The sequence below is a fragment of the Berghia stephanieae genome, chromosome 3, assembly GCF_034508935.2.
Source record: "Berghia stephanieae isolate SIO BIC M18660-M18661 chromosome 3, UCSD_Bste_1.3, whole genome shotgun sequence".
NCBI lineage: Eukaryota > Metazoa > Mollusca > Gastropoda > Nudibranchia > Aeolidiidae > Berghia > Berghia stephanieae.
The window spans coordinates 26447281-26464828 of NC_088362.1; the positions used below are offsets into that span (position 1 = coordinate 26447281).

General features: G+C 36.3%; 1 protein-coding gene across 1 annotated transcript in view; it reads right to left on the bottom strand.

Moving 5' to 3' along the window:
* Window positions 1–9080, bottom strand: part of LOC144969507 (uncharacterized) — a 10289-nt gene extending 1209 nt beyond the window's left edge. Inside the window, exons 1-2 of the mRNA XM_078908638.1 lie at window positions 8941–9080; window positions 4957–5791 (exon numbers count right to left, since the gene is read on the bottom strand). Coding sequence (XP_078764764.1) covers window positions 4957–5748 — 792 coding nt within the window. The 5' untranslated portion in view covers window positions 5749–5791; window positions 8941–9080. The remainder of the gene's footprint in view (window positions 1–4956; window positions 5792–8940) is intronic.
* Window positions 9081–17548: the final 8468 nt, after the last annotated feature.

Sequence of the window (17548 nt, forward strand, 5' to 3'; positions counted from 1 at the left end):
TTTTAGACGCAATTGCAGTATATTACATATCTGATTAAGTTTCATATAGAGTTCTTAAAAAGTAGGTGTTGCTTGTGACCTTTGGTGTCATCAAACACAGCACAATACTAAGACTCGACACGAAACTTTAAAGCTCATGTTTAATGTGTATAAAATGTTTTATTATGAGAAAAAAGCATAGATTTACTATCTGAACTCAAATCTTGGAGTAAATGTATACCGTTTTGCCGATATTGAGGTTTATTGGTTTTGGTGTCATTTGTCACAAGCAACACGGCATGCGTGAACTCGTGGAAGTTTGTTTCGTTAAATGGCGATTCGCAATTTTGATCCACCCTTCTTACCAGTCTTTGAAGTGCAGCACTTTCATTTGCCTTTCCAGCGTGGCTCCAGGCAGAAAAGGTAAGTTGAACTTTGGTGCCATCGCTATTTTACATTGTCACAAGCAACATTTGATATTGGATATTACAAAGTGCCACCAAAAAATTATGTTATCAGCTGTTATTCTATTTACAAATATGATATTATGACATCTCACATAAGACTGTGATTTTGACACAATTAATTATTTCCTTGTAATTCTATTTTTTTATGTTTCAGGGTTGTATCAATCAAGAAAAAGACAAAACTCAAGCTTTTGACGAATCCAGATAAAAGAAGGGTTGTCAAGAAATTTGATTTGATTTACTATTAACACACTAAATTACTACAAACAAGCAGATTTGAGCAGTAGGGCGGATGTTACCGTATGGTTACATGAATTCATTACCATGGCTGATATTTATCTAGTGTTTGTGTGACTTCTGGTACTTTTTGTGACCATTGGTGTCATTGGTTAAAATGTCACAGGTGACACTTACGTTTGAAGTTTCTAATGTATTTCTGTTTTCATGTTCTTCAAAGCTTGAAATGTCATTGAATTACATTTTAACAGGCATGTTACATGTGTTCAGTTGCTATTCTTGATTTATAAAGGCAAAATTGCGTTCTAGTGCCGATTTTGACCAAAGTAATAGCAACAATAGTTTTACTAATTTCTAAGTATATTTCCAATTTGAAATTATTTAGTTTCTTAAAATATTATTGAATTTCACTTTAGAGTAGGTTATTGTGCTTTTTTGACTGAAAATAATGATATATTATGGACGAAAGTGTGATTTGGTGTTGCTTGTGACATAAGTAATGGTGTCATCGGTCTTATGTCACAAGTCACATTCAGATGCTCTAATTTCCATGTATATTTCTATTTTTGAAGTCTTTGGTTTCTGAAATATTATTAAATTCCATATTTAACTGTGGTTATTACACTGGTTTGACTGAAATTAATGATATATTGTCGAAATTGCAATTTGGTATTGTTTGTGACATAAGTAATGGTGTCATCGGTCTAATGTCACAAGTGACACAATGTCGCTAAATAAGATATGCTTTGGTCACATTATTTCCCAACATTTTATTCCAAAAGTTGCTGAACATTGCTGGTAATAAGCATATGCTATATTGTTGTTGTTGTTAATGTACAAACATTTTTATGAAATAATATATTTGCATTCTATGTTGCTTGTGACCGATGACACCAAAAAGCAACATTTTCTCCAATAGTTGGTAACATTATTGTACAATTATTGTTGTTGATTGTGTCTTTTTGTCTATAACTTACTAAATAAAGTTTGATACTCAACAAAAATCATTTGGTTATTGAGTTTTTTGTCTCATTTTGGTGTCACCGGCTTTGTATCATGAGTGCATTTTCAAATTCTTCTCTCATTTTTGTTTGTATGCCATTGTCTTTGCATAACCTGTAATCCCTCTTTATTCTACCAGCTGTTCTCTGAATAGCTTTAAACTTTATCCTTACTGTACAAACAACTGGGACATGGTCACTGTCTACATCGGCGCCTGGGTAGGTTTTGCAATTTAATATGCCATTTCTGAATCTTGATGATACTGCTATAAAGTCTATCTGGTTCCTTGCTCTGTCCCCTGGTGATTGCCATGTCCAGGTTCTTCTTGGGTGTTGTTGAAACCAGGTGTTTGAAATCATTAATTTATTTGTTCTACACCAATCTGCCCAGATGTTTCCTCGTTCATTTCTGTCTCCGAGTCCATGTGGTCCGATTATGTCACCATCTCTGCCTCTGCCAATCTTAGCATTTAGGTCCCCCATTACCATAAGGACTTCTTGTGATTTACACATTCGTTTTGCTTTGTCTAGTGAATGGTAAAACTCTGTCATATCTGCATCTGTCACCTCTTCTGTTGGTGCATAAACTTGAATAATATTGGTGTCAACTACAGGTCCTCTTAGCTTAACCAGCAAAACTCTGTCTGAGATTGCTACGTGCCCTTTGTAAAATTTGGTTGATTGTTGGTCTAAGATCATCCCTACTCCTTTTTGGAAAGAGGTTCCACCACTCCATATGATCTTATATGTCCTGTTGTTTTTGTTTTTTGTTTTGACATGGTTCCCTGCTCTTTCCATCTCATCTCTGCCAGGCCAAGAATATTTATTTGGAGCCGTTTCATTTCTTTTAGAATGTTGTTTAGTTTTCCTTTTTGGGCACAGGTCCTGACATTCCATGTCCCAATTTTGGTTTTGTCACATTTGTTAAATTTATTTCGCCTAGTAACTGACTGACGGTTCGGTGTGACCTGACGAACATCACGCTCCCAACCGAGCGAGGCAGCATTCTTCCGTGAAAACATGCTCCCCTTTACGCTGTCACCGTTTAACTTTTTGGACTTATTCATGCAGTTAACTCGGCAAAGTTACAAGAATGGTTTGCCATTGCCTATTCTTGTCGCCCTCTGCAGTTGGCCAGCTTGACCTGTTACCGTTCGACACCACGAGGAGGTTGCAGTAGGGCTTGATGATGATCTATCTTTGCAGACTTGGCATCATCCATTTGTCGAACAAACAGATGTCGTTCGGGATTAGATTCCGAGTCTTGAAGTGCTACGTGTAGCCAATCTTGTTATACGGATGCGAAAGCTGGACTACAAATGCAGAAACACAAAAGAACATTGAAGCTTTTGAAATGTGGTGCTTGAGAAGGATGCAGAGAATATCGTATACTGCACACAAAACGAACGAAGAAGTGCTAAAACAAACATACCAACAAAGGAAACTAATGCCCTTAATAGCGGATCGACAACTATCCTTTTTCGGACACATAGTAAGGAAAGATAAAAATGAATACCTGGCAAGTTGTGGAAAAATACCTGGTAAACGCGCCCGGGGGAGACAAAGAAAAACACTCATAGACCAACTGAAGGGCTTCACCAACCTAACAATCCAAGAGCTGTTTGAAAAAGCAAGAGACAGGGAGGAATGGAGAGAGATAATTCATGCAGTATCTGAAGCCTGGACCAGGCATGGAACCTAGAAGAAGAAGGTGTCACCGGTCACAGGTGACACCAGCAACCTATAGGTATTGTTGACGATATTATACTGCGTTTGACCTTAAACAGTGACCTCCCCCCAGTGACCTCGAAGATTCAAAAGAGAAGACTGAGACTTGCGGGGCACTGCTGGAGACACAAGGAGGAGATTGCAAGCAGTCTTGTTCTATGGGAACCACCTGAGCGAACCAGAAGCAGAGGCAGGCAGAATAAAACTTACATTGACTGTCTGCTAGATGACACAGGAATGGACAACACCCGGGAGCTGCGTACGCTTATGGAGGACAGGACAGAATGGCGAAGACTTGTGGCTCATGTTGGGCGTCCCAAGGGGCGGCCTAAGTAAGTAAGTAAGTAAGTGACCTTAAAGTTATCTAAAGGGCCTTTGATTCATGAAGTACAGGGTTTTTGCTACACATATAGAAACATGAATGGACTATTATGTCACTTTTATTTTGAGAAAAAAAAATGGCACCTTTTGACCTTGGATCATATATATATATATATATATATATATATATATATATATATATATATATATATATATATATGCACCCACAAAAACATGCACGAGGCTTCCCCTATCGTCATTTAAGAGTATTATTTTAATGTGAAAAAAAAAGAGATTGAATTACAGTTACAGACCAGAATTTCTTTTGCGGATCTACATACGCATACCGAGCAAGCACTAAGCTTTTATGTATTTATCATCATCACCATCATCATCATCATCATCATCATCATCATCATCACCATCATCATCATCACCACCACCATCATCATCATCATCATCATCATCATCATTATCATCATCATCATCATCATTATAATGACGCATTTGTAAAGCGCACACTTCCACTCAAAAGTGCTCAGGGCGCTATGAAGAAAATCAGTTACGGTACAATCAATAATCATCAATGCACAAATTGATATACACAACGGACTAAAAGGCACGGGGAAAAGTTATGTTTTCAGATTCTGTTTTAAAATTTCAAATGAAGAGCTGGATCTAAGTTTTAAAGCTTATGCTATTCCATAACCGAGGGGCACTGATACAGAAAGAATTACTGTTAAATTTGTTTAAACATTTTCTTACGTTAAGCAATAAAGAGTCAGCAGATCTCAAAGCTCGCACTCGTTAAAAGGGAGAAGTTAGGTCTTGGATGCAAGAAGGGGAAATTTTGTTCATGGATTTCTATGCATAACAAAGAATCTTAAAATCAATTCGAAACTTTACTCATCGTCATTATTATTATAATTTTTATTTTTATCAACATCATCAGCAGCAACATCATTCTAATTATCATCATCATCATCATCATCATCATCATCATCATCATCATCATCATCATCATCATTAGCAGCAGCAGCATCATCACCATCATCATCATCATCATCATCATCATCGTCATCATCATCGTCATCATCACCATCATCATCATCACCATCATCATCCTTATCATCATTATCATTATCATCATCATCATCATCATCATCATCATCATCATCATCATCATCATCATTATCATCATCATTATCATCTAAACTAAATACCTGCAATTCTTTGCCTGACAATTTCTCGTTCGCTTCCTTCGTGACGACGTCATCCACAGCAGCTGCCTTTGTAGAGAGATGTCTAAACTTGACAGACTGTCTAAGTTGTTTTGTCATGACTAGGAGGCAAAACGAGACTACTATGCAGGAAGCAGTAGTCAGGATAGAGGAGGTCGAGAATAACGCATCTTTGAGGTCCGACCTCGAAGCCGGGAGCCTAAGAACAATGCGAGTCATATTCACAACGGGATCAAACAGCAGCTGTGTCCTTGTATGATACAGCAATGGAGCAAATAACGACTGACCGAGTATGTTGAAGACGACCACGGCAAGCGCTGATCTTGATTTGGTGAAAAAGTCTTTGAACTTGAATGGCATAGCCACGCACATGCATCGAGCAATGGATATAAACGTGGTTAACCAACACGTCACTTGAGTAAACGCTTGGCCTTCAATACCTGCAAACATCCGAAAGATATAGGGATGGATGTAAGATATTCTCAGGTTATAGAGCCTCTCAGCAACGTCTAACAGTATGGCTATCATTTGTAAACAAGCGCACGTGTTAATACCCAAATCAGAAATGGCGAGACCCATCAAGGTCACTATGACCCCGTCGTTCAGCCCCATACACGCGAACGTCCGGATGTTCAAAGTGTTGGTTAGAACTCCAGCAAGGGAGACGGCTAGGGCCACGTATGACGAGACTGACATGATAATGTGAATGATGTCGTAACCGATCACCCCAGGTTTCATCGGATCTGTCTCGGGTTCAGAATTCGTTGAGTTCATTTATGATGGCTTTTTCTTGATTTGGTCAGTCCAAGATAGAAGCCTGAAATCAAGATTCATGAAATGCATAATGTTACGCATGCGGCTATGCCAAAAATGAGGTTATTCTCACATTCGCCACCAAAAATCTCCAATGAGAAGTGGTAAATGATAATAATAATAATATAATAATAATAATAATAATAATAATAATAATAATAATAATAATAATAATAATAATAATAATAATAAAATAAAAAATAACAATAATAATAATAATAATAATAATAATAATAATAATAATGATAATAATGATAATAATAATATAATAATAATAATAATAATAATAATAATAATAATAATAATAATAATAATAATAATAATAATAATAATAATAATAATAATAATAATTCGTTTGTATAGCGCTAAACCTCCACCGAGGTGCACAGAGCCACTTTACATTATCTACGAATTTCAAAGACACATGCAGACACGCACAAACAAATACACACACACACACACACACACACACACACATATATATATATATATATATATATATATATATATATATATATATATATATATATATATATAAAGCGAGTGTCATACCACTAGGCCATATAGCCGCAGTAGTACATAGTAGTAGCAGTAGTAGTAGTAGTAGTAGTAGTAGTAGTAGTAGTAGTAGTAGTAGTAGTAGTAGTAGTAGTAGTAGTAGTAGTAGTAGTAGTAGTAGTAGTAGTATTGCTTTTTTAAAAAGCTATAAACGATTACTAAAAGAACGGTATCCCTTAGTAAAATAATTTGTTCAGAGAGATGTCAGGCCAATCCTTTCTTTAAAAAATATAGCATTGTGGAGAAAATTGTGCTTATTTGAGTCAATAAAAAAGATTATACCGCGCACAACTCTACTGAAAGATTTGAAAATTAGAAATGTGTTTTTTACAGATAGATAAACTGAAAGGTGCGCAATTAATTAAGTGAAAAGAGGGGAGACGGGGAGGAACTGTGTAATGCAGTTTAGAAAGTGAAATGTAAAAAACGTGTAGAGTGTTGTTAGAAAATAAATGGAATTGAAAATAAATACCAAAAAAAATAAAATAAATAAGGTATGTCGGTATAAGTATAAATCATTAGTGACAGCAGCAGGAAGTCATCTGTGGTGTTTCATTCATCCTGTTTTGTTGACAAAGGGGAAACCCGAAACGTTCATTTCATCTGTTTTTGTAATTAAATTGAAGCTTACATTCCATTTCACATTATTATTTATTTGTATTCACTTAATTATTTTAAGGATTTCAGATCTACACTAACTGGGTGGGGTTCCTGACCTCCCATAGTGGGCAGGGAGGTAGATACTGTGTCTTCTATCCCCCTATATCTGTTTTCCAATTGCTTTCTGTCTTTGTCTAGGAATGAGATTACTTGGTTTTGTCCAGGCCCAGGGAAACAGTCGAATGTATAGTTATAGTTTTGGGAGATGATATTTTTTTCCTTGTAAATCATCTCTCTGTTATGCATTGTATTATGTTTAGTTTACATATCATATTATATGATTGGTAAACATTTGAGTGTATTCCTCTTAGTTGGGACCCGTGCTTGTGTCTGGATGCGACTTTTAGGTGATCTCAAACAAAGTATTTTGACGGTGTGCTCTTGGAATCTCTACATCTGTTCCCTATTTGAACCAATTCCCCTTTGTCTTACCTTTTCTTTTGTTCTTTAATTGTAATTCTAGAACTTTTTACTATCCCATTTTCCCAGCGCTGTAAAACCCTTAAAACCTAAACTAAAACCTGATCTACACTAAGTTTTCAACAGTTTTCATCTATTTATGACATCAAGTATTATTATTGCCCCTTCGATGCTTTCAATGTGATGGTTTCGGGTGGATAATACCCAGGTTTAACTCAACTCTATCTGTCCAGTATAAACATCAATACAGAAATTCCTGAGTGAGGAGCTGTCCGATTGGCTTTTTTCAGCAAATAGTGACATTCATAAGGACATTTTTCACTTGATCACATTAAGGTGTTCGGATTTACAGAAATGTTAAATAAGTTTCACCGATTGACAACATCAACTAATATTACTGCTAATATTACTGTCGTTTTTATGCCATCGATGTGATAATTCTTGCCCTGGGAAATATTTAGTTAAACGTTATCGGCAAACTGTCAATGGGAGCTTGTTTGTTTGTTGCTTTAGGTCTCTTCCAACACAATTGAGGTTATATGAGAGACCGCTCAATGGGAGCGATCTATATTCATGTTTTCGTCCAACCTATTCATCGATCACATTAATTTTTGCTGTACAACGACTCGAGTTTTCTCAATGTATCTAAACACGCTACTTTGTTTATGAACGTTGTAAACATACCCATGTATCATGCTGAGCAAAATGTCCAATTGTAACGTTGGTTATTCTTAAAATGTGAACACTTTTCACTATGTGGGTCATTTTGAGCATACTTTGCAATGTGACCAATGACCTCGAGCACATGGAAATGTAATATAGATCGTACCCATTTTATCTGTCTAGCTTCGAGCCCGAACAAACCAAAAATAGACATATTATTATGATGGAATACTTGATACTGTTCGCGTCTGCTTCAGATTTTCATTTGACCTCAGGATCAAAGTGGGCAAGACACCCAATTTCTTTCATGTAAGTGAGATCAGTATATATTACTTAGCCATTAGTCTTAGCAAGTATGCTTGGGTGTTTGTTTTTCCTATTACCATTAGGGTTAGTTAAAGGTGCTAGGTTTTGTTTTTTCTTGGGGTTAGTTGAGGGAATATTATTTGAATTGTTTCCCTTTGTAGGAGCTTTCATAAAGCCTCCCCAGGATCGTCTTTCAACCCTGTTCACGTCTGCTACTTCAGGTTTATTTTCGCAGTTGATTTTTTTTTACCACTACCTGTTTTCACACACGGACAACTGTATGTTGCTGTGTCACGGGTCAGAGGCTATAGTGGCTTACACTTAATGTTGGGTCACACAGAAAATCAACAGAGGATGTACCAATTTACACAGACAACGTTATTTACCAAACTACCATCATTAAATGATGATAGGTACAATATCGAATGAAAATAGTTCTCTCCCCGCGAAATTGCGGGCTTTTTACTAGTGGCTTAAAATAAACACATGATAATGAATAAACTGTGAACATTGAATGAATACTTTCGCACCAATGCAAGTACATACAGAAATAATATGAGATTCGTGCACTCTTCCTTTTGGAATTCTGGATGTGCATGAACTTGAGAGGACGCGGTGGGTAAAAACAGCTCGAACTCTATAACTGAATTATTCTACACAACGATCATGATTTTCGTTATTTCTGACTATTCACCGCACCACACTATGAAACGTATTGAAGAAAATTATACTATTTATTTATTATCTTCTGCCATTTGCGTAGATTTAATTCAATGCTTGATAACCGTTGTCAAAAAATCGATATTGTGAAATTGATATCATACCTCGTTACTGTTTCTATCTATTGGGCGTGATATCAATAGATAAGTACGGTACAACACGAATTGTTCACATTTTATCGAATAACAATCCAAATCATAAACTATCGTCAAATTTCATTTGAACTTAATATAGGTAAATGTGTAATTGATTCAATCAATATTTTATAATCAAATACTAATAATGATAAGAGCTAAAGTACGATCATCATTTGGTAAACAGGTTATTATTCAATTATATTATTATTATTATTATTATTATTATTATTATTATTATTATTATTATTATTATTATTATTATTATTATTATTATTATTATTATTATGATTAGGCAGCGTGGCTCAATGGCGCGGTCTTTGCTTCGTATCCGAAAGTTACCGGGTTCGCTCTCCCGCCGCCTAGCTGTGTGGCCTTGAGCAAGTCACCTCGCCCTAGCTCAATTTCCGGCGCTGCTCTTCGGTTGACGCATGGGTTATTCCAGTCTTCTCTTGGAATAGACCCTAGAGATAAATTTCCCCTATGGGATGAATAAAGGGAATTTAATTTATTTTTATTTTATTTTATTATTTATTTATTTATTATTATTATTATTATTATTATTATTATTATTATTATTATTATTATTATTATTATTATTATTATTATTATTATTATTATTATTATTATTATTATTATTATTATTATTATTATTATCATTATTCTTATTATTATTATTATTATTATTATTTATCATTATTATTATTATCATTTATTATTATTATTATTATTATTATTGTCATTATTTTTGTTATTATTATCATTATTATTATTATTATCATCATCATCATCATCATCATCATCATCATCATCATCATCATCATTATTATTATCATTATTAGACTATTCAATAATCATCGGAAATAAAATACCATGATATAAAGAAGTGAAGGATGATTATTTTTAGACTATTTTTTCGATTTTTACCAAAAAAAATTTTGATTGAATCGCAAACTTTATCTCAACCATCAATAATTGACACAAGATTTTATTAAATTGATATCGAATGAAGCTCTAATGGCAAATAATAACACATCGAGTCATCAAAAGAGATATTATGGAAAATCAAATTATCCTCTATCATCTCAGTGTGTCGTGATCAAAAGCTTTCAATATGCTATAAAATAAAAATGGTTACATTACGACATAATCAGTCGGATGGTGAAAAGGTTTGAACTGAGATATAGCCAAGTTTAGTGAGAATGTCAATCAATTTTTTATCCAAAATGAGTTCTTGTCATAAATGCTTTTTGAACATCTTCGGGAAATATTTAAAGCTTAATTTCGCTTCTAAATATTTTTTACAGCTAGTCAAGTTGAAATAGTATGAAATTTGAGAAAAGTTGCTGGATACCTTTTCCATATATACATCTGACCTTAACCTCATGAAAAATCATCCGATTTACTTCAACGAAAGGTTAAAATTCTCTGGGAAGAATATTCTTTCAGAAAATGTTTTAAAAATGCAAATCCAAAATCTTCACCTTCCGACCGATTATGTCATGCATTGACACAATTATGCCTTTCCGCCATGACATCATAAGATATCCTCGCCTAGGCATTCCACGAAGGAATATAGATAATTCACCAACAAGATGTCTGATGTCAACGGGAATAAATCATCTTGTCCAAGTGAGAAAATTGGGTGGTTCATAATCTTGCCGAAGGAAAAAAACGAAAGTGCCTGAAGCGAGGCTCGAACCCGGGACCTTCCGGGTCACAGTGTTAATACCTTAATCACTCGGCCACTTCGCCCCCTGCTATTATGTCTTAGTGAAAAACATGTAGAAGTAAATCGAAAGTGAAATAGTCTTTCAGAGACATTAGGCCCATGGAAACGGAGTTTATTCTGGTTTTATAACGTCAAAGGGACAATAGTAATTTGTTTGCTACCCATTGGATAGGACGCTAGTCGATTACAAAATACTCTCGGTCAGATTTAACAGACTCAGCTACCCAATAACTGAGTACGGTGAGATAATAATATGAGTAAAGAGCCTTTTTCAAGGACTCAACTATAGGCTGCCCAGAACCGGACTCGAACCATGGACCTTCCGATGTGAAAGCGAGTGTCATACTAATAGACCACATAGTCGCACATATCTAAAAATACATGTGGTGTTGTTGGCGTTTGATGTCTGACATCGTTTGTTGGTTTGTTTGTGTAAGGAAGTCTTACTCTTTTTTAAAAAAAAAAAAAAGCTTTTATATAGAGCAATATCCAGTAAACGCGCTCAAAGCGCTTTTCAGGGGGTCCCTGGCCAACAGCAACACTTAACATTAAGGACGTGACAAGACACCTGATGGGCGATATTGCAATTTTTTTCGGACGGAGACAACGCTGTTAACGTCCAGGTACTCGTTTTACACCTGAGTACGGTGGAGAGAATGTGAGTGAAGAGCCTTTTTCAAGGACTCAACTATGCGCTGAGCGAGGTTCGAACCCAGGACCTTCCGATCGAAAGCGAGTGTCATACCACTAGACCACATAGCCGCATTCATAGCCTTTAATCCATTTATAAATTGTTTGTTAAAATTAGTGTGTTGCATCATGTTTTATCAATTCATTACTGCTTAACAACGTATAACAAACAGGATGTTTTGTACAAAAAAAACCCAACCCACTCTCAGATTCTTGCCTTATTTGTGTCACCTATCATATCCTCATGCATTGTTGTTGTTTGTTTTTGTTTTTGTTTTTAAGGGTTTTACGGCGCTTGCAACACATTAAGGTCATATCAGCACCAGTAAAAAGGAAGAGAATGGGATAGTAAAAAGTTCTAGAATTAAAATTAAAGCACAAAAGCAAAGGTGAGACAAAGGGGAATTGGTTCAAATAGGGAATAGATGTAGATTCATTCCAAGAGCACACCGTCAAAGTACTTTGTTTGAGATCATCTAAAAGTCTCATCCAGACACAAACACAGGTCACAACTAAGAGGAATACACTCAAATGTTTACAAATCATATAATATAATATGTAAACTAAACATAATACAATGCATAACAGAGAGATGATTTACAAGGAAAAAAAGATCATCTTCCAAAACAATAACTATACATTCGACTGCTTCCCTCCCAGCCAAGGAACTCCGGCCAGGGCCAGGACAAAACCAATTAATCTCATTCCAAGACAACGACAGGAAACAATTGGAAAACGGGTTGGGGGGGGGGGGGTAGAAGACACGGCATGTACCTTCCTGCCCACTATAGGAGGCCAGGAGACCCACCCACTTGTTATTGTTTGATAATATAATGACGTGATTCTTTAAATCTTATATTCAATTTACAACCGATTTGGGTCCTATTGATATAAGGTAATATTTTATTTGTTAAGAGAATGTATTAAGAAATTGCTATACAAGTTAGTAAGTTAGAGTTTGACATTCTACAGCACTTTACTTTATGTTGGAGCGACACCAAGACGAACTGTCGAAGGTTTTATCCGCAACGTTATGTTGGAGTAAAATCGAAGGACGAACTATCGAGAAGATTTCAACCATAACTTTACGTTGGATCTGGAGACGAAGGACGAGAACGAGAAGTTTCCAACCATAACAACTTTAACCTGCATTGTTTCGACTTTGGAGTGGTCAACTCATCAAACGAGGTCCATCCAAGCGAAGTTCAACATAACCGGGTCGTGATACTGGTATTCTGATTCGTCTGTGTGTGCACAGGGCAGTTTGCAGTGACTTGTGTTTTTACCTACTATTCTTTAAGGGTAAGGTAAGACCGAATACCCAAAGTCCCTATAATATTTTATTTCTCATATCTTTTACAAAGTCCCTGGTAAAGTCAAATATTTTGTAATTTAATAGATTTATTAAAGTTCGTATAATAGTCTATTATTATTATTATTTGATTTATGAACCTGCTATTTCAATAATTTCCCTGTAGTGTCTTATAAGCTGAGTCAATAAATATATTTATATATATTATTGTGTTTGTTAATCTTGACTTCTTGTCTGTGCTTTGTGCCCTTTGAAACAACAGGAGTCCTCCTTTTGAAACTCTTATCTATATGTCCGAGTAGATGGAAATTGAAATCTCCTACAACAGTAGCTTGATTTCTATCGAACTGACCTCGTGACAGTTTGTTTTTAAGGGTTTTGCGGCACTTGCAACACATTTAGGCCATATCAACGCCAGTAAAAAGGATGAAATTTGGATAGTAAAAACATTCTAGATGTACAATTAAAAGGACTTTGGGGAGGGGGGGGGAGTAAGACAAAGGGGAATGTTTCACATAGGGAACAGAAGTAGATTCCAAGAGCAAACTATCAGTGTACTTAATTTTGAGATCACCTAAAAGTCTCACCCATACACCAGCACAAGATCCCACTAAGAGGAATGAACTCAAATGCTTACAAATCATATGTTTTAAAAAAAAAACAGTACATAACAGATAGATGGTTTACAGGGGAAAAAATATAATCTCACAAAAACTATGACTGTCTCCCTTCCAGCCAAGGACTCCGGCCAGGGTCAGGAGTAGACTAAGTAATCTCATTCCAAAACAAAGATAGAAAGCAATTGGAAAACAGATACAGTACAGGGGATAGAAGATACAGCAAGTACCTCCTGCCCACCATTAGAGGTCGGGAACCCCACCCAGATGTCTGACATCATACGTGACCCATTTTCAAGTTGACCATGTTGGGGTGACCTAGCTGAACAGAATCGAGTTTAATTCACTCAACCCTAACACCGGCTATATCCGTAGTTTACCAGGGTTACTTTTACCCCATGCCTATTTATTACATTTTTATGAGACAAAGTATAGGCATAGTATCAAAGTTAATGTTTTTAGTGTTTTGCATGTTAATGATAGTTGAATAATATATCTATGTAATGCTCATTTTTAATACAGTTTTTCCCGCTTTGAAAAGTAGCAAAGATCTCTGGGATTGAGTGAGTTAACTCTCTCCTTACCAATGATTGTCAGTATTTTCCCAAAATGGTAGGCATAACCAGCAGAAAAAAATTATGTTTTAAACTCAAACAATCTCTCTACAAAACAATTCTATGTTCTCATTAATTCAACATATATCATTCTTCAAAGTTTGCGGTGTACAACATAATCTGAATAAGAAAAATATATATTGTGTCGTAACAAATGTGACGATTTTGATGCAGGTGGTAAGGAAAGTGTTAAAGGCTATTACACCCTGAACACCAAACGGTATACCGTTGACGCTAGAATGTTTAAGGTGTGTAAGGACCAAAAGTAAACAGTGAATCTGTCTAGCGCAGCTTTTGCGTCTTGTGTTGGATTCTTGCGAGATGTTTCAGCCAATGTTTATTACATTTGGGCCTAGTATTCTGAGTTCATCTAGAATATTATGAGTGGAGGTTTCTTCATGATCCATTCGCTCAATACGTGTATAAGTTGGGTGGTGGGTGAGTTGCGGTTTACATGAAGAGTGTGGATGACCGCAGCCATCGTGAACTCATAGTCTGACAATAACCAAAAAATGACACCAAGACAAGTCTTTAGCCACAAAAGAAAACAAATCGTGAGTTGTATTCATTAGTTCAACCTATGGGATCACTTGATTCCTTGAGCACTACTACCGACAACTCACTAGACGCTGCACAAACCTAAGAGATGACGTCAAAATATAAGTCTAGTGGGTCCTTGTGCCATGCCATAAGTTAATGATGGCTACAGGATGACACCCTTTGTCAGGATATAAATGAGATTTAAACATGACATTTATAAATGGTATAAAAGACTCTTAACGAAATCGTGACGATCGAGGCGCCGATCGACGAACCCGAACGAGATCTGGATAGTGAAGGCTCTCAAGCGATATGCAGCATCGGATCTAAGATCACGTGATAGAGGATAGCTTGGGTTGCTGACAGCGACATCTAAATAGACGATGATTGCTGGCCACTGAATCGTTTCTACCAGTCTGCGTTGTGGGGTTCGAGGAAAGGAGGAGGGGTTATGAGTTGGAGTATGTATCTACTATTTATGTAGCAAAAGTAGTAGTAGTTGTTGTAGTAGTAGTGCTAGTGATAGTGATAGTGGTAGTAGTAGTAGTAGTAGTAGTAGTAGTAGTAGTAGTAGTAGTAGTAGTAGTAGTAGTAGTAGTAGTAGTAGTAGTAGTAGTAGCAGTAGTAATGGTAGTAGTAGTAGTAGTAGTAGTAGTTGTAGTAGTAGTAGTAGTAGTAGTAGTAGTAGTAGTAGTAGTAGTAGTAGTAGTAGTAGTAGTAGTAGTTTATAAACTCTCTCTCTCTCTCTCTCTCTCTATATATATATATATATATATATATATATATATATATATATATATGAGTGAAAATTTACATTATATATATATATATATATATATATCCCTCTGTCTCTGTCTCTCCCCCCCCCTCTCTCTCTCTCTCTCTCTCTCTCTCTCTCTATCTATCTATCTATCTATCTATCTCTCCCTCTCCCCTCTATCTCTCCCTTCTCCTCTTCTTCTTCTTCCCACTCCCTCTCTATATAATTATAAACGGTTGCGAGAAAACACACAACAACAAAACAAAACAAAAACGCTAAATTTTCTTTTTGTGATGGATGATCATAATTTGACAACAGAATTAAATGTATTTTATTGCTTTAGATCATGTAAAACTGTGAATTTTGGTAAATATTTACAATATGTTGTACTTCAAATCACGGGAATTCAATTTGCTTTGAATACCTACTCGTAATGATAAAAATCAGCATTTTTCATGCTCCTATATTCTACGGAAGCATTCAGTTGAACTTCAAAAAACCAAAAGTCTGCTGTTGGCTTCAGCTGACAAGAAACGGAGAAGGAAAGAATGGAAACTACCTCAGGCCTCACCCTACCATGTGTTAGGGGAGGGGCAAGGTCAGTGTCATTCAATAGTAGATAATTGTGCATGTGGAGCTCTGCCCTAGATACGGAGAGAAAATTATAAATTGTTTAAGGGGGAAGGTGGGGGAGGGGGGTTTGACCTACAAACGACCGAGGTGTTGGGCTTCGGGGAGACCATGATACGACATCAAAGAGAAAAGGCCGCTGGTGCTTGGATGGTAGAAATCACAGACTACTCCTGTGTTATCTATGGTGGAAATGGTTGGGGGTGGGGGTGTGGGGGTAGTGACAATCAGCATGGATGTATACAAAGGAGAGGTGATATCCCCCTACCTGTCATTGGACAGAACTTTAATTGCGTTATATCATATCTCCGCCTCCTCTTTCTATTCCGGCGTGACGAGATTAGACGAGAGGACGCGAGAAAAAAATTGATCACGTGTTCGTTCAGTCGATCGTTCGGTGAGCTTCGGCGTCCAACTATAACTTGGTAATGCCCCCTACACACCTAACGTTTTACCGGTCGGTATACAGTTGACGGTATACTGGCCGGTAGAACGTTCGGTGTGTATGGGAGTCTGCCGTCAGACATGTCATGTCGGCAGGAGACAACAAAATTTGACATGTTAAATGTTGTCACCGGAAGGCGGCTTTCCTTTGATTTTTTCTTTGATTAAATTTTTTTTTTTTTTTTTTTGCCAGAACGCAAATTTTTAACCCATCATTTCAAAAATATCACTCCGATTTTAAAAATAAATATATATTTGAACTCAGCAGTGTAGTGATATATTTCAATCGCCTCAACTTTCCAAGGATTCTAAATAAATCAATACATAATCTCCACACATACTATCGCAGCGTCGACATGTGTTAATCGTTATCGCCCTAGGCACAATTAAAAAAGGCCATGTGTTATAGCTACGGAGTTGAGACCGCATTGAGACTGCTTCAATTCTCACCTAGGTGCTAGGCATGTGTTAGATCGTCAATGGTTACTGACACATAACCGTTCTATTAGGAATTCACAAGATTACCGACTCTACAAACAACCAATAGTATACCAGGCAAGCCCAAATCCTGGAATATTGTTGGCTCCTTGTGATTCTCCAACTCCCGAGAGAAACGCATATAAACGATGACAGTGATCAAAATCGCTCTCTCCCATTTCATCTACTTGGAGCTCACTGCTTTATAGGGAACCCGAAAGTCTGTACATAGCGTTAAACATGTACGAATGAGGGTAGGTGATGGACATACATTGTGTTAAAATTAATTAATGCCAATTAAACTTGTGTGTAGGAGTGATAATTAATATAGTATTTCGCCCGGCCGTAAGTAGACACAACCAAAAATAACAGAAATCGATAACTCGTGTTATTAACAGTAATTGATAACTCGTGTTATTATAAACTATTCATTCACTATCTTTACCTATATATCTATATATGTATATATTATTGTACATATAAT